Source organism: Rhopilema esculentum, chromosome 13 (genome assembly GCF_057945365.1).
Source record: "Rhopilema esculentum isolate cy_ngs chromosome 13, ASM5794536v1, whole genome shotgun sequence".
Classification (NCBI taxonomy): domain Eukaryota; kingdom Metazoa; phylum Cnidaria; class Scyphozoa; order Rhizostomeae; family Rhizostomatidae; genus Rhopilema; species Rhopilema esculentum.
In genome coordinates this window covers 10,546,907-10,565,113 of record NC_142827.1, presented here as the reverse complement: position 1 = coordinate 10,565,113, position 18,207 = coordinate 10,546,907, and the positions used below count along the sequence as shown (strand labels likewise).

General features: G+C 34.9%; 1 protein-coding gene and 2 non-coding genes across 3 annotated transcripts; all 3 read left to right on the top strand.

Annotated features, from left to right (window-relative positions):
- The first annotated feature begins 1,375 nt into the window (after positions 1-1,375).
- On the top strand, positions 1,376-17,208 carry LOC135692076 (eukaryotic translation initiation factor 3 subunit B). Its single transcript, XM_089112166.1, has 20 exons — positions 1,376-1,573; positions 6,124-6,316; positions 6,660-6,779; positions 7,032-7,089; positions 7,574-7,702; positions 8,364-8,521; positions 8,911-8,956; positions 9,598-9,680; positions 10,224-10,290; positions 10,633-10,679; positions 11,351-11,489; positions 12,378-12,449; positions 12,866-12,938; positions 13,410-13,538; positions 13,890-13,968; positions 14,300-14,438; positions 14,797-14,922; positions 15,492-15,569; positions 15,964-16,069; positions 16,625-17,208. Exons 1-20 carry the CDS (start codon positions 1,399-1,401, stop codon positions 16,723-16,725), a joined length of 2,118 nt encoding a protein of 705 aa, XP_088968292.1. The 5' UTR covers positions 1,376-1,398; the 3' UTR covers positions 16,726-17,208.
- Positions 14,539-14,607, top strand: LOC135692328 (small nucleolar RNA SNORD34). The gene has a single exon (XR_010516842.2). It is a non-coding gene; the product is annotated as a small nucleolar RNA SNORD34 (small nucleolar RNA).
- LOC135692329 (small nucleolar RNA SNORD34) lies at positions 15,132-15,200 on the top strand. The gene has a single exon (XR_010516843.1). It is a non-coding gene; the product is annotated as a small nucleolar RNA SNORD34 (small nucleolar RNA).
- Positions 17,209-18,207: the final 999 nt, after the last annotated feature.

Genomic DNA, 18,207 nt, shown 5'->3' with positions numbered 1-18,207 from the left:
CTTCCAACTAGTGGGGATTCAAAAGGGTCCACTAGTACAAGCCAAAAGTGCCAGCTAGGACAAGCCAAAAGGACCACTAGGACAGTCGGTACGTTAAAAGCGTCGAATAGGATAGGAATACCGTGCTGCGTTAAAAATTTCTTGATTCAAAAAACGTCTCGAATAAAACATCTTGGATTCAAGGACGTACGAAAGATAAATAAAAGTGGGGGACACCTGTTTAAAGGGGCACCCTAACAAACATTTCATGAAGTTTAAAAACTGTTTAAGGGGCACCCTAATAAAGAGTCCAAGGTTAAAAAGGCTGTTACATAAAGTCTGGCATAAATGATATAGATATAATTTTCTGGATTAGCTGTGGGTAGTGCCAGTGAGGATATTCGGAGACCTTGAGGCAAAAAAGAAAGAGGAGGTCCTTTGCGAGCGAAGCGATCAGAACATGTTCGGCGACCATGTCCTTTTGATTAGCTAAAAATCTATTTCAGAGCGTTTTTTGCAGTAATTTTCTTGCAGTCGTTTGAAAAGTTATAAAATTTTGTTATGTCTTACTAATTGCCTTAACATACTGGAAATCTCCAGGGCCCCCTTAACCTCAATGCGCATTGCCAATTTGCCATCGCCTTTCGGTAACCCTGGTTGTGATCTTGTTTTTTGATGTTTCTGAAAAGGAGATCGAATAGAAACATTTTTATCATGGCCCCAAAAGGTTACCTCTTTGCTCATTTCGTATAGCACAGCACCTAAGCAATTCAAGGGCACTTTTTGGTTATGCAGTTGGCAAAAAGAACAACTCGGTGAGCTGCATAGGGGCAGGTAACCTGAATTTTGGAAAAAATGGGGGAACGTACCCATTGTGCCGCCCTGTTCCTACGCCTTTGCTTGAGCTTAAGACATCATTAATGCCTTGACTGATATATCGAACATATGCGAGCCACCATTGGTAGCAATCTGAAATCCCTTCAGCATAATCATAAAGGTTAAAGCGAACTCATCAACGAATTTTTTTGGTGTGGTCAAATTGTTTTGCAAATGCTTTGCTCCACTCTACTTACTGAATAGTACTACTGCTTCGTAGTGCTTAGCTTTTCCCTCTTACTATGGTGGCCCATAACTGTCACGCACTTAAATCAAACTGATTCACATACAAACAAAGCAGATTCAAGTGAAACAAACTGATTCACGTGGAAAGAAGAACCACTCACACAAAATTCAAGTGAGTCGCAAAAAAATTAAAAAGAATCGCAGAAAAAAGAAACTCGTCACACATTTTTAGTTTCAGTCGCACAAAATACAACAAATCGCACATAAAACAGAATTAACTTACTCAAAGAGGTCTGGCACTAGGGTGTCAAATGTCCCCCGTGTGTGCGCAGCTTTCTTTTCGCGCACGTGTTAGAAATGGTGGGGAAAATGGCGGACGTGATTTCAGAGGGCTTGAGCAATGAAGAAAAGGGCAATGAAACTAATGGTGAAATGGAAGAAAATGGAGAAACTATGAATGAATTCGATGAAGAACTCAACGACGAGATGTTCGATGACCCGGAAGGGTTTGTTGATAGCATATCGGATGAAGGTTAGTCCCGCTCTTGTTGGAACGTTTTCCCGGCCTTCACTGAAGGCTACAGTGACTCTTTTGCAGTTCACCCAAACTGTAAAATCGTACATGGGACTAATTTTCTGCCTTTTATACTCATTGGAAACAAACCAAATTCGAAAAAACAGATTAAATAACGTTATTATCGATTCAAAAAATTGAGGAACAAGATTTGAGGAACAAGTTATCGGGCGGCCATCCCCTCCACGTTGCGCCGACTCAAATTGTATGTCATTTTGCTGATCTGGATTGACAAACCCAAACATTTATGGCGATCGTCTGAAGCTTTTGCCCGTTTTTCTCTAAACAAATAGACAGTGTTTTCTCTCGCTGCCTCAAAGCAAATCATTGACACTTGTGTGATATTTTCGCTGTAATGTTCAATTCTAATTAGGCCTATCTGCTTTCAAGATATGAACTGTGCCCGCGCTAAAATTATTTTTGATATTATTTACCAGTTTTCGTAGCAGTGATTCGATAGGCACTGCACGGCGACCGGTGGAAAAACAAAGGGTAAGGAGGCTCTACCTAAATTTTTTCTCAAAAACCAATTTAAAATGAAATGAAAAAATGGAAATTTTTTTCTTGTTGATTCTGATAGACTAATCATTGCTGATTTCGAAAATAAGTTCAGTATTTTCATTTTGAGCCCATAAATAGGGATTTCTGGGGTTTTTTGTGTGTGTAGGTCGTGCGAATAGGGGCTGGGGCCAGTGACGCATTAGGATTTACATAGTCAACTCAGCCATAGTGAGAGGCTGTAAGAAGATAAGAAGTTACCAATTGTATAAAACGTGATACCAGAATGGAACTTGATAGAGATAGGCAGTTTGATATGCTGAAAAAGATAGGGTGTGAATAGACGCTGAAAAATATCCCCTCGTGCTATTTATAGAGTGGGGTAATAGGTTCCAAACCTCTAAGCAGTAGTTGTCATAACATAGCCAATAGATCGTGATACCAGCATGGGATTTGGTAGTAATAGAGAGTTTGATACACTGAAAAAGATAGGATAAAAATTGACGCTTAAAATTATCTGGGGTACAAGGTTCCAGACCCTGCTGGTTATTTTCATAATTTCAATTTTGGATCGCGATACCATGACAATGATGCAACTACGATAACCAGGGATGCCGAAAAATTCTGCAGACCCCGGAGCGAATCGGAGAAACAAGGCCAAAACGGAAAGGCAAAAGAATTTTAGATTAGCGTAAATTGATTCTTTCTTGCAAACATTTAAAAAGTTTCACCTTTTAAGGTGTAATTTTTTTACTTTTAATTGATTCCATTTGAAATGGATTTCATTACTTTGAGGCCCCCTGACCACAAGGCCCTGGGGCATTTTATCCCTTCTTGATGGTCCTGGCGATACCTGATGCTTTGACAGTGGCAATGCAAGTTGGAAAGTGGAAAAATGCTCTAAAATGTGCAATTTTTGTGGTTCTATAATAGAAAAGCTTTTTCCCTTGGTCAATTTGCTCCTTAGAATCAAGTTGTGCGCTACTAACTTTTACTCGTAATTTGTATAGCTGTACGCAAAAGCATTCTTATTTGACATACTTGATTATGCACAGAAGGTAAAATGATCGGCACAAAGTCTTGGTACAAACTGAACTAAAAAGTTTGCTTATTTCGTATGGGCTCAAAATTTTCACAAGAAAATATCTTGCATATGCCTTGTGATTAGATGGCTAGTGATATTTAGAGCACAAATACCACACTATTTCCACCCACTTCGCGATTTTGTTGGTTTTTATCGCACTCGAAATACAGTGTTCAGTACTGAAGCCCACATCACACATTCCTGAAATTCCTCACAGACCGCACACAGATTTACGCACGAAAAGTCTTGAAAATCGCAACTTTGAAGCATTGTAGCTTCAAAACATCTAACAATTCCAAAGAAAGAAATTCAGCATCGTATTCAGGAGCAAAGACTTGACAGAGAACATCTTAAAAAAAATGGGGTTTTTTCTCATTTCAGTTTTTGCTTTAAGAATAAGGATAGTGAAAAACATTTACCATAAAATGGAAGCTAACTGTTGCTAAACACGAGTCTGCAAAAAACTGCAAATATCTGCACATATAAGGTGAAAATCTTTGGTTGCCATCGAATAACTTTGCTGGTTGTTAATATCAGTTCCTTAGAGCGCATATGCCCAGTTAATAATTGTGTTTTGTCACTCGAAATACTTGTTCTAAGGTACTGATTTCCAGCTCTAATGTCGTTTTTTAGTGTTCAAGATTTCTGTTCACTGGCCAATCTTTGTAAAAGTGTTTTTTAGAAATATATACTAAATTTACCATCTTTATTGAGCCATATATTTAAGAAAGAGTTGTGTGATAAATTGAGTTGATTGGAGATCAATGGATAATTTTTATTAGGAATGAGGAATGAAAAATGCACTAAAAAGCATGGTTGATTGTACAAAGCTAAGACAATAGATGTGAATGAACATGAAAAGATTCAATGACCTAAATTTGGTCACTACCTATTCAACTGCCTTCCTCTTAACTTTCTACCAATATTCTTCTCACTAGATAACATTTTATGCAAGAAGTCAAATGAAAATTTAGTTGTTAAGATCAAACAGTATACACTTACTTTTTGTAAAAATTTGAATCTTTGTACAAATAGTTCCTAGTTAATTCTTAACAAGAAGACCTGATTGTACCTAACTTAGTATCCCTAACTGCCATATGTTATTCGTTGAATGACCTGTTAAAGAGCAAAACAGGAAAATCATTTATTATGACAAACTCAACTAAAAAAATTGCTTTACCTATTTTAATTGGCCAGAAACAAGCAGGGAAAAGCTAGTGTGGTCATAGGATAGAATGTTGTGCATCATGCTTTGCAATAGTGTTTCTCAGTTAGCAAAGTTCTTTAGAACAGTTGTCAACCTCCTTATGTTTTTAATAAGTGGTCCTATATTTTTTTTGGATAAGTGGTCCTATATTTTTTTCAAATTTATTGTAAAAGAAATTATGCTTTCAAATTTCACTTTGCTCCTAACTTTCTTGATATAATTTTTTAGCTCCATTTTATTTTTCTGTAGCAAACAACAGTCATAACTTAATTTAACTAAATATCAGAAGTATAAACCTGAAAGATAAAAAAAATCTAATGCACTTTTGTGGTATACCTAATGCACTTTTGCATCTAACTCTGCTGATTAAACTTTTTCCTGTAAAACATGTGGTGGGAAGTTAGCAGCTGAATAAACATTGATGTAAATTTGCACTGACTTCCTTATTTTTTGATAAAGCAAATAACACCAATTTGGTTCCAATCGCCAAATCAATCACTGTTTGAAATTTGAAAAAGCAATTACATTTTCACCTGTAGCATTCCATGTTGTGAAAAATGGAAGAAAATAGTTTTTTAAAAATTTTAAGGTTGTTCTGTAGCAGGCAGTGTGACCAGATCTAGCATAACATAATGCTTTCAGCATAATATTGACCAAAAATTGTCATTTAGCATAAAATCTAGCATAATTTGGAATCTAGCAAAACTCTGGCATAATTTTGATAGTTGTTAAAAAAATCGCTGTTTCCATTGATCCGTTGTCTATCACCACCAAATGGAAACACTTTACACAAGAATGTGTGACTTTCCACTTTCAGGGTTTAGCCAGGTGTTTGGAAGGGTTGGCAGCCAAATATTTTATGGTTGGCAGCCAAATTCAGCCAGCTCTAAATCCAGTACACAAAAAAGCTAAATTGTTGACAATTGCGGGGAGTGATAGTGTAATCAAAATTTGCTTTGTAGGTTTCATGTATTACAAAGCTTTCATTTACTTTTATCTTACATTGTCTGTTATCTTTTACGTTGTTTCATGTTTCTTTATTTGCAATTTTGAAATCATTCTAAAACAAATTTGAATATCATCTATGTAAAAAAGTTATTTTCCTTTGCATTCTTTGTGATTTTTTGCAACATGCTGCCAGAATTCTGCCAAATTTTGCTTCTTCGGCCAAATCAATTTATGATGGCCAAGGGGTTAAGAAATTTGGATGTCAAAACCATTGATCTAAATTGCCTTTTTGTGTCGAAAAGATGGCAATTTTGAGTACACTGTGTTTTAGATTGGGGGTCATAAAGGCCAAATGAAAACTTTGGTCACTTTTGATATTCTGAGCATCCTCTAGCCTCTTTTACAAGTAGGGGTGCCTTGATTTGAAATTTAGCATAATTTTTGCAAATCTAGCATTATTTTATGACAAATTTGGCATAATTCCAAAATTGAGATCTGGTCACACTGGTACCAGGGCTACTTGCTGTTTTTATTGTTTCTGTTATTAGGATTCTTTTGATATAGATTTTCTTAACTCATGCCTGTTTTGAAAGTAATCCTTCACACGGACTAGTCTCGAAAGCTGCGCTGGGAAGTATGAGATAGACAACTGCACTTGAGTTTTTTTTCAAAACATTATTTTTGATGGAGATTATTCTGGTTGCATCAGTCTTGGATTTGTTGTATGGATTATGTAAATGGTCTGACAAACATTTCCTGCATTTTTTGCAGAGCTTTTAGGAGATATCCTCAAAGAAGCTCCAAAAAAGACAGATAGTCTTGACTCTATTATTGTTGTTGATAATGTGCCCATGGTTGGTCCTGACAGATTGGAAAAGCTAAAGAATGTTATCAGAAAGATCTTTAATAAGTTTGGAAAAGTTGTTTCAGAGTTTTACCCAGAAGAAGATGGACAAACCAAAGGGTGTGTATTTTATTTTGTTTTTGTTTTTAACAAGACTTATTTCCTTATTTTATCTTGTCTTTCATTCTCAAAGCTTTTTCACTTGTTTTTGCTGATTGTTTGAAGGTAATTGAATAATACTCAAAATGTCATAAAAGGTACTGATGATGCTTAATTGTGAAATTGTGTTGCAGTTTTGTTGGTCATATTATTTACACATAGCAATTTTGTGGTGTAGTAACAATAAAACCTTTTCTTCAATCATATTAATCTGGTTTCAATCTGAAGAATTTATTTATGCACAATTTTTCTCTATCCACTTTGTAATGTTTATCTTTTACTATGCATTTGTTTATGTTGGCAGGTTCATATTCCTAGAGTATTCCAATCCTAAGGATGCAGCACAAGCTATAAAAACAGCTAATGGATACCAACTTGACAAGAAACATATCTTTGATGTTAGTGCGTTTTCAGATTTTGAAATGTAAGTTTTCAAAAATTGTAGATTTTAGCTACTCTTGATTGCACATTGAAATATGATTTTTCAATTCTTCGAAACCATAAGAAGAGAATGGAGATAATAAAAAATGATGGCTAACAGCTAAAATAAGGACAACTAACACCTTATAAAATTTGATTATTAAATTATTTGCTGTCAAGTTTTTAATGTTTATAACAGGTTTTCCTGGCACGTATATTAATGTGACTAATTTTATGCATTTTCCTTGAATTTCAGATGCAAAACTGTATCAGAAGACTGGATGCCACCTGAAAAGCAGCCTTACATTGACAGGGTTTGTAGATACCTCTTGTTAAAAGCCTGAAATACACTAAGATTTAAACCAATCAAAGACAACTTTGATTCCAAAACTTTTGAATCTAATGGCTGTGTTCCTGTTGAAGTGATGCTGTGGCTAAAAAAATTTGTTCCCTGTTTGGTTTGTGTAAAAGATATTTCAACAGCAAAGGATATGCTTCTGTTATCATCATTCACATCCAGTAATTAAATCTTCTTGCCATTTCAGATAGCTTTTTGCTCGTAGTTTCAAATATTGTCTATCACCCGTGCTAGGCTAGCCAAAGCGAGCAGCATAATCCCTTAAGGCGGGTAGACCAATTGTTCATATAATAAGCCAATCATTGATGGGACAGGCTGCCTTTTAACCTAAGCCTAAATGATGTGCAAGTGCTAATTACATAGCAAAATGATGTTCTCAAAATTTTATTGTAAACTATTTCCTGTGTTTTTTCATAAATTTTTTTTCTTGTGTGTAACAGGGAAATTTGAAATCATGGCTTCTTGACAAAGACTGCAATGATCATTACTCAGTGATATATGCTGGTGGACAGCAAGTTGCAGTTTTTCAAAATAAAAGAAATGGTCCTGAGCTTTTAACATTACGGCCAGTGAGTTTTAACATTACGACCAGTTATTCTTTTTCTTCCAACATATAAAGATAAAGATGCATCATACTTTTTTCTTATTTTGTGCAGAAAATAGGAAAAAATAGAAAAGTAAAGTTGGAAAACAGTAACTTATATACCTTATCTTTAACAAAGTTTATTTGCATGTGTTACTTTAGAATTGTTTAAATATTGAAATTTTATAGATAGTGATCAGTTATAATTCTAGAAATGCAAAAGTGATAGGCAGCTGAAAGTTGTTATGCAGCAAATATATATTTATAATAAGTAGGAGGTTCTCAAAGTGTGTTATTAGGGGCCCATAAGTCCTTTTTATCCAGCACATATTTAGAACAGAAAACAGTAGTTCCAGTAAACATATTTGACGAATGGAGATGTTTTGTCATTAATGATAACAAAGAAATTGAAAGTTTATTCTAAGTAAACACTCAAGGTTCACATTCTTATTCATTTTATCAAGCAAGGCTGAAATTATCACAAGAAACTGTCAGTATTATTTTTTTCATTGGCATCATAATCCTTGCTATCTTTATTCTATTTCCTAAAATTATTATGTTCACTCTCAGTTTATACAATGCTGAAAAAAAGAAACAAAAATATTATAAATTAAGTACCTTCAAGAAAGCTTTTTATTCTATTTAAGGGGTGGACAGAAACATGTGTTCAGTGGTCCCCTCATGGTACATATTTGGCAACATTTCATCAAAAAGGTATTGCACTATGGGGTGGAGCAGAGTTTACTCGTCTTCAAAAGTTTAATCATTCTGGTGTTCAACTGATAGATTTTTCTCCTTGTGAAAGGTAAGAAGACAATTCTTAAACATCATCAAGGGCCTACTGCATTATTCTTACCCCAGTCAGTTTTTTTGCTTCATAAATGCTTCGGTAATGTCTCAACTTCATATTGTTTTTCCTGAAAATGTTCTGCTGTCATTGTCAAACTGTGCTGTTCTCTCAACAAATGAATTTTTAGATATTCTTTCTGCTAGATATTTTTATCATATATATATATATATATATATATATATATATATATATATATATATATATATATATATATATATATATATATACATGTTTTGCTTATAATGCCAGTATTGCCTGTTTCTTTTGCTATTGTATCAAAGTGGGCAATTCATCAGTTTTTCTCGAATGCCAATATCAATTTATTTTTATCTGTATTTTCAAAGGTATCTGGTCACTTATACACCTCCACTAGACCCGAATGATCCAATGGTAAGATCATATATATATATATATATATTTGTTCATTAAATTTGTCCATTAAAAATATGAAATTAGCTTTTTATATTGCAATGACTGCACTTTTTAAGCTCATGAAATGCCATCACATTGTTGAATGCATTTCAATCAAAAAGTGCTAGAACAAGTTGAGGTTTTATTAGCAGCAAGTAGCAATTCAACTACTTGTAGCCAGTCGGCCTTTCAGATATTCTATCATATTTAAAGCCATCGTATTTGAATAAATGCAGAATTGATTAGAGAGCAAGAAATAGCCAAAGAGGAAATGGTCTACATGCCTACTTGAAGTTGGGGCAACATTGGGTTAACATTTAGTGTCTAGAAAGATTATCTATAGATATGTTATTGTATGCTCTGGTGTGTTGAACATGAAGATTTTAAGCTGAAACTCAAAGGTTTCGCACTCTCAGTGTGATTATTGGGTATCTGTATCTTTATGTCAATATTTAAATATTTTAAAAGGATGTTTGAAAGTGCAAAAGCTCCTAGAGGTAAATCAGTTCTGTTATTCAAATTCTTGTATAAAATGCTTCAATAGATGTCAGCAATGCTCTTTCTAACCAATGCTTCAATTTGAAATGGAGGTCTGTTAAGCAACTTTTTCCCTTCCGCAGTCTATAGTGTTTTGGGATGTTCGAACTGGTGCTAAGAAAAGAGCGTTTGCACCAGGAGAGTCTGCACAATGGCCTGTTTTCAAGTAGGTTTTACAAAATATACATAAAACAGTGAAAAAATCTTGGTCTGTTTTGACCTTGTTTACACTGAAGCAAAATAAGAAGGAAACTGTCATTTATGATCAGTTAGATCGAATTGGTCATGGAAGCCATCAGTTACAGACAACCTCTCTTCATTAAAGAAATCAGCCGCTTTTTCAATCGTAACTAACAGTTCCGTTTCCGACCTTTTAAATTGTTGGAAGCAAGCATGATTTAGGAGCAGAATCAAATAGTTACGCTTTCAGAGAAACTAAAAGAAAATAACAAATTGAACTAGAATTGAACCATAATTTAAACACAAAGCCTATCATAGCTTTAACAATTTGTTTCCGTTCTTTTTCAGTGTAAATGGGGTCTTTATTTTAATATTAATGATCAAACCAAATACCAAATCTTTCATGTTTATATTTTCATTATCTTTCATATTAGTAACTGTTATTATAAAACTGTTGTATACGTACTCTGAATTTAAGCTATATTTAAAATTTTTAAAATCTATATAACTAGTTTTCGACTTAATCAAGGTGGGGCCACAAAGGAAATTACTTTGCAAGAATTGGCGGGAATAGTCTATCTGTTTATGAAACTCCAGTAAGTCCGTTTGCAGTTTTTTTATCTTTTTGTCTATTTTTAATTCCTAAAATCCTTGTTTTTCTTTTGCTGCCTGTGTTTTTTAGTAATACAAATGTGATGTTGACATCTGATATGAAGCTATAATCTGTAAATTTAGTTCTCGCTGTCATCGATATTAGTAATGAATTCTTTAATTAAAGACGAACATACACTCTCCCCATTTTGGAACCGAGTTTTATGACACTCTTGTCTTTCCTAGGCTAATCTCGATATCCTACCGTAGGGCCACTGGCTGCCCGCGTAGGGGGCGTCGTAGAGGGGCTTTATTATCATTATTATTTTATTTATTGTTTCATTTAGGGCTTTGGATTATTGGAAAAGAAAAGCATAAAAGTATCAAACATGAAGTGAGTATTCATCTATGTGTACTGACTGCTGGTCTCACATCTCACATAAAATCTTTTCTAAATACTAAGATCGGTACTTGATCATTGCCGTATGATGAACTACGTTCTTGATAGGAATTGCCGTCTGATAATTTGTGAAGACAGCTTTTTTCTGAGGCAGTTGATCAATGTGTACTTACCATTTGTTGTTTATTGTGTTTGTCAAACTATGTTTCTTTAATGCCCTTTGCTCCTATAAGTTATTTGTTAGAAAAATCGGCTCACTATAGAAAGAGTCTAAGGAACACAGAAACTGAAAGCGAGCAACGGTTCCATTTATGTGTTAACCTTAGTAAACGAACAACTGACGGATATGAAAAGTATAATGGTGCAAGGCCATTGAGTCAGCTGAACACTGCTGTCAAACGTGCAACTTCACTCAGAAATGTCAAATAAAAGTTTAGAGTACTGTCTCCTTGATTTGCCTATGCTTGTTTTCCCCTTTCTTTCCAGTATATATTTTCAAATTTTACGTTTTATCACAGCCCTGCAAAACAGTCAATGACTGACGTACTATGACTAAAGAATTCAATTTAGAAATGAAAATGAGTGAATTAATGAAATCTGTCATCACATTCGTGGATGTTTTTCTATTGCCTTCGTATTAATCGATTTTTGCGTTGATCTTCCAGGGACTTTACTTGGTCACCGTCAGACAACCTTATAGCATACTGGGTACCAGAGGATAAAGACACGCCCGCAAGATTAGTCATGATGGAAATACCAAGTCGACAAGAACGCCGATCGAAAAATCTTTTCAACGTTGCAAGTGTAAGGATCAATATTATTACAGTAGAAGCACAGTTATCATATTGATGCCTTACACATATATGTTACAAGCATTACAAAAATGCTTAATCTAGACATTTGATATCGATGTGTTTCTAACCAGATTTCAAAATAAATGTTGTAGTTTTTTCAGAATTTTGTTTACTTTTTTGACGTTATTATTTTAAATTTTGTCTTCGTAAGTTGTCTTCGTAATTCGTATGGTATTTGAAAACTATTGCAACCACAATATACTATACCCGTTAGAGTAAGGCTTATTTGGGTTGCTATTTGGAATCACTGAAGGCATTGCTTTTGAACCACAATATCAGTATTTCGGATTAAATTATCTTTTTGTGCTTTGATTTATACTTTGGTTTTTTTCCATTTTTATTGAGAAAAATGCAAATGAAATGAATTTACAGTTCGTGAAAAAGCAACAAAGCGAGCTATTAGTATGGCATCTTGTAGATGATTTTTGTAACCCCCTCCCTCGAAAAAGCACCCTTGTAAGCTGCCTAATTGAATACGTCTCCCGCGTTAATTCAAGGACTTTTTGAAAGTTGTCTTCATAAAAGGGCATTCGTATGGTATATGAAGTCAATAGTTAGAAATATATACAACCATTAAAATAAGAATTGGTTTATACTCCTTTTGTAAACATTGTTATGAATTTTTCCTTCTAAACCATTTCATCAATTCAATTATTTGCATACAGCAAGACGTATTGATTTATATACACACTTTTACTAATTAAGCTCTCCTAGTTCTAAACGTTAATCAATGGACATTCAAGGCTATTGATAATGTTAGTGCTGCTTTGTCTATCGTCAGTGTATATACATAGTCTAAGAAAATGCACACGGCTTCAATTGCTCTCTTCGTTTTTAGTGCAGAATGTATTGGCAGAAAAATGGCGATTTCCTAGCTGTCAAAGTCGAAAGATACACAAAAAGCAAAAAGGTAAGCGAGCCTCACAGTCAAGTCAGTGTTCGTAGATTCATTTCTGCATTCCATTCAAAAAGTCTTGAGATTTTACCATCCTTCTATTGCTCAAAATACATTGCTCCTTCACAGTGTATACACAAATCACTTTTCCCTACTCACACGTATCTATTCCACGTCATTTTCTTTTGCTTTTCTCGAGCAGTTTTTAATGAGGTGAAGTTGCTAAACAAGTTTCCGCTGGTACATTTAATTTGCTACTACTGTGAAGATTTGCCTGCTAATACAAGTCACTGAAGTTAACAAAAATTGTCATTGTAGCCATGATAAAAGCGGAAACGTGCAACTGCAGTTTAATTTTCATATAAGTCTCTATATATATATATATCTTGTTTATTCTGATTGAATTATTATTGTTGTATCCCATCATCTAGGCCCTATTTAGCACACTCGAGCTATTCAGGACAAGAATGAAAGATATCCCAGTTGATACACTTGACCTAAAGGGTAATTGTAATTTTTTCTAATTCGTTTCTATTCAAGAAAAGCCCTGTATTGTTTTTTCGCACGTTAAATTTAATTAACTAAATAATGTTTGTATATATTAATTGACCTTTGAAGTCTATCGGAGTTTAATTTCAGCTCGCTCAATTAAGTATCAACTGTTGTTGTTGTGTGTCCATGTTGACTCAGTACGAAAGTTTCTGCTCCTCTCTCTCTGATGAATTTTTAATCGTGAATTGATTACATATATGTTGCTATCTTTGCATAAATGATTTACCAGGTTGCCAGTGTGTACAATCCGCTTGTGCAACAGAGTTCATTTGTGCTAGAAAAACCGTGGTTTTATTAGCATTTAGTAGAATCTTCCACTACTAAAAGCCAGTCGACCTACGTACATCGCTCAAAAAGCAATCTCTTATAGTATCTCAATTTTTTAAATTTATATCAGTGGATAATTTTTTATAATCTTCCTAGAACCAATCATTGATTTTGACTGGGAACCAAATGGAAGCAAGTTTGTTGTCTTGCATGGAGAATCACCGCACATATCAGCAAGCTTTTATGATATTGAAGAAGGGAGTCTAGGAAAAGTTGTTCGGCTCAGTGAGTGTTATTCTCAACCATACCCAACCATACTTTGACATTCTTTGGGCCCGATTTTATGGGAGTTTTGGCCTTTATTAAGCCTTAACTTCCTTATTTTTTCACCTTTCATTATTGCTAAGTCCCTGTTGCTATCGGTCATTGTCTTTTCTGTGGACGTAAAACTTAAAGCGAAACTTCCTTGTTATTTTGAATTGCTTTGAGCTCTTTTAGGCTTGTCTGTCATCAAGAGTTTAAGCTTGCAATTTGAGGATGTGTTGTTCTCCAACGTCATCAAATCACGTGCACTTTTGAACTTTGTTAGCTATATATTTCCGCTAAAATATGAACCAAACTTTTGAATTTTTCCAGAGACCTTTGAAAAGAAACAACTCAATAGCATATTCTGGTCACCAACTGGACAATTTGTGCTGTTGGCCGGTTTGAAAAGGTTTGTTACTTCTCCACTAACCAATTTTGTTAACTTTGTTTTGTCACCTCTTGCTGCAAAAAAATTTTTAGATCTAGGAATCGGACACTCGTGATCAGAGGGGCACTGTTTTTTATTACATAGCACAGTCTCGCATTCTAAGAGTTGATCAATTACAATCATTTTTTTATAAGAAAAGAAGGTCGATGTTGAGTACTCCAGTTTCTTAATGTTCTGGAAATTTAGCATTTTCATTGTTTAATCTTTTCCTACACCAACGCTTAACTTTTCGTTTACATCTGTTTTAGTGTTTATTTCTATGTTTACAATTTTATAAATTTTGTTTTTGTAGCTTCAGTGGAGTCCTTGAGTTCTATGACACCGGAGACATGACGCTCATGAACAGCTGCGAGCATTTCATGGCTTCAGACGTTGAATGGGACCCAACTGGCAGATATGTTACCACCTCAGTCAGTTGGTGGGGACACAAGGTAAAGGATACCATTGATTTTCTTGTGTATCATTACCTGAATGACAATTGTAGAAACGAGAAATCGTGTCTAATGTTCCGGAATGATTGTCTTTAATGATGGTCTTTAATGATGTTTATAACCTACATTGTTTGATTCATCATGATAACAATAATTTTCTGAAAAGACCAATCAAATTTAATTAATTTTTCTTTAGTCACTGACTTCTAACTTATAAATCCAATTTCCTATCTAACACTTGTGGCTTGATTGCAAGCTCTCATTTTTTTATCCTTGAACTAATTTTTTCTCATATTGAAAGCTGGAACTTTGTACCTTTATACTTATTACCAGGGATTTTTTCTGTTTTCATTGACAGGTCGATAACGCCTTCAACATCTGGTCATTTCAAGGACGTCTACTTCAAACCCAGGCCATGGATCAGCTGTGCCAGTTTTTATGGCGCCCAAAGCCGCCTTCCCTCCTGTCAGATGAAGATATTAAGGTTGGTAGATTGCTGCTTTAAACAAGGTCAAAGTAGATGGTCGAAAATAGACTGCTGTTGGTTTTGGATAAAATTGGCGAGTGTTCAGTTCTCGACTGCATTACAAATGGGTTCTACTCCTTTTAACAAACGCTTTATCCTAAGTATTGCCAAGCCTGTTGGGAGCTTTTTATTTCAACTAGGGGCACTTGTCCTAAGATTATTTTCTTGGTCTTTAATGATGTTTATAACCTACATTGTTTGAACTACAGTGATGACAATTAATCTCTGAAAAGACCAATTATTATTATTATTGCTTTTTGATGAAATATTTGACATTTTGCGTATGTGTGGAGAGCAGTATCGTGTCGTGGATCGTAGCTCTCGACTGGTGACAGGTAGTTGGGTCTTGTAGTATGTTTCTTCAGAAAGTACCTAGATATGATATGAACTATATGAAATATCGATATGAAATATAGATATGAACAGGGGAGTGGATGATAAAGGTAGCAGAATAATTTTGTAAGTTTTGAAATGGTTTTGAAGTACATCTAAATCAAGATTCCTGACCATTGCTATATTGTTAATAGGACTTAAAGAAGAATTTCAAGAAATATCAGAAGATGTTTGAAGCTGAGGATATCATGAAAGATACTGAGGCATCCAAGGTGCGGTAATCATACCCGAATTTTAAATATGTTTGCAAAGTTGTTTGCATTCGAGTATGATTTCCTAAAGATCTTGTAAATGGAGTTAAGGGGCTGCTCTCTACTCGATTACTTTAGTTATTGAGAGAGTTCCATCTTTGATACATTCCTTACATGCAGGTCCTCTTTTAAAGTTTGTAATTGATCTCTATTTGTTACTTACCTTAAATTTATATGTAGTGGCATTAAGAATGAAAACGAACAGTAATGAGGACTTATCCTCTTAATTGTTAAAGATGGTAATTTCAATGGTAAAAGAAATAGTATTTGCTGAAGCTTAATTTTTGATGATGTGTTAAATTAGTGTGGTTCTTTTCTTGCCATTTAATTTTTACTGCACTTTTGTCCAATGCAGGAAATTCTTGAGAAGAGGAGGAATCTCTTTAAAGAGTTCTCTGAAATTCGCAAGGAACTGAATGCAGCTTATAAAGATTACAAACCAACCCGTATCCAGCTTCGAGGTAATAACGAGTGTTTTTATTGGTTCTATCATTCAGCGTGTCGATGTGCCGTGCCAAGAATTAAAACCCAGTATATTTGAAGTATTGTCAGAGAATGGACTTTGCTGCAGCATAAATGCATCCATTTCGCAATTCTCTGTCATTGCGTTTCATTGACAGCTGTATTTCTATTCCTAAAGCATATTTTTCAGTTTTTTGTAACAATTCTTCGTGCTCTTAAGCTTTAAGTATAAACTTGTAAATGAACGCTCTTAAGCAATCAGGCAACGTGAGGGAGGGGTTGAAGTTGAACCCCCTATTTGTTACGGGCTGAACTTCAAGAACACTACTTCTTTCCCATACTTTTTTAATTTTGCCATAAGAACTAGGCCTAAGATGGTACTGCAACTTGATTAAGTGCAACTTTCAATTCTGGTGATATGTGTATTGGAGATAAGCATTGACCTTTGGAACTACTGAGGTGTGAAAAACCAAGATTGTGTGTTGTGTTTGTCTCAGACGGTCCAATGGCTTTCAAAGTTATATACAATTTCAATGTGAATCATTTATTTGTAGGCCTGGACACAGACTCTTTGGATGAAGACACCGACATAGAAGAGGAGACGATTGAATTTTTCATTAAAGAAGAAACTGAAGTGATTGAAGAAGGCGAGTGATCAACTACACTGCGACTGATTTGAAGAAGGAGACAGAAATCACCGTGCTACCCTCACCATTATCTAAACAGAAATTCATAAAATAGGACATCTAACACTAAGGGCAGCCAGAACAAATAGGCTTTCCTTAGTGTAATAATTAAATTTCACAGTTAATTAATTAGGTTTCATTATGTACTTCATACACAAACGGTTTACTGATAGTTACGTTTCAGTGGCAGTAATTACACACTTAGTTTATCGCGTAGTTTTTAGAATAACGTGCGCATCATTATTCTCGTGTATACAAACCGCAGCTGCTGCGGGACAACTCGCGATAGATAAATGTGTTTATGATGTAGACCTCAGTAGGCTTTATAGATGGTTTTTAAGGCAACCTTGGAAAAGGCGTCATTATATCAATCGTGGTGTTGTGGCCATATTTGTGGTACAAAAATTAAAGAAATATTTTTGCAGTGGAATAAAAGTTGAATATTGTCTCGATGCTAGTTGTCTTTTTGTTATTATCTTCATACAGTCGTCTGCTGATACAATAAGACTGATTCATGCTTGGTCATCTTGCAATTAAAAATTAAGCATTAAGCAATCTTGCAATGAGTCAAGATTGCTTTTTGGCTTGCTATTGCTACCACGTCAAAGCTTGTTTCTGACACCGAGTTTTTAGTTTTACTCAATTGTTGAAGATTTGCTAAAATGGAGGTCCGAAACTTAGCTTTTTCTAGTTAAAATAAACAAGTTTGAGTTCAGGTGCTTCGGCAATGCGTTGAAATGAATATGTTTGACTCGTTCTATCGAAAAATGTTTTAAAAATTACTTATTTGATATCTGCTAAATGCGGTAAGAATAGCAGAAATTGGGCTTTTTGAGTGGTGGCTGTTTGAGGGAAGTCTTCATATTCACCTCAAATTGGAAGGGGAGGGGGTCAGTTGCCCCTCGCCCCTATACTTTCCCCTACTTTACTCTCCTGTGCATTCATTTCTTTGGATTTGAAACAATTATTTTGAAAGTGCAGAGGGAAAGTTGCCCTCAGTGTAAGCCTTTCGTACCAGTGGTTGTGGTGGTGAATTTTTTTAACACCAGGAAGAATACCAAGAGCTTTCATAAAATTTGCTGGTGGAAAATCTGTGCTGCTTTCTTCTTCGTTAATCATTTGATTCGACGAGGTGAGAAATTTTCTATTAGACCATGCAAAACAATAGCAAAGTATCTCTGGAAGTAGCAAGATATCTTCCGGAATTTGTTTTGAAAATTGACTAATAATACTTTTGCCAACCGTCCGCTGATATGTAGACGGGAGGGATGGGGACTTCATGGATGTAATAAATTATCTACTCGTTAGAGAAACATCCAGTCATATTTACTTGAAAAAGCGCAAGCATTTGAATAAGCGGACACCAATACAGACCAATATAGAAAAAAGCGCGCAGATCAGAATAAGAGAACACCCTTAATTGCGAATAGTGTGCGCTTACACAGAAAAGG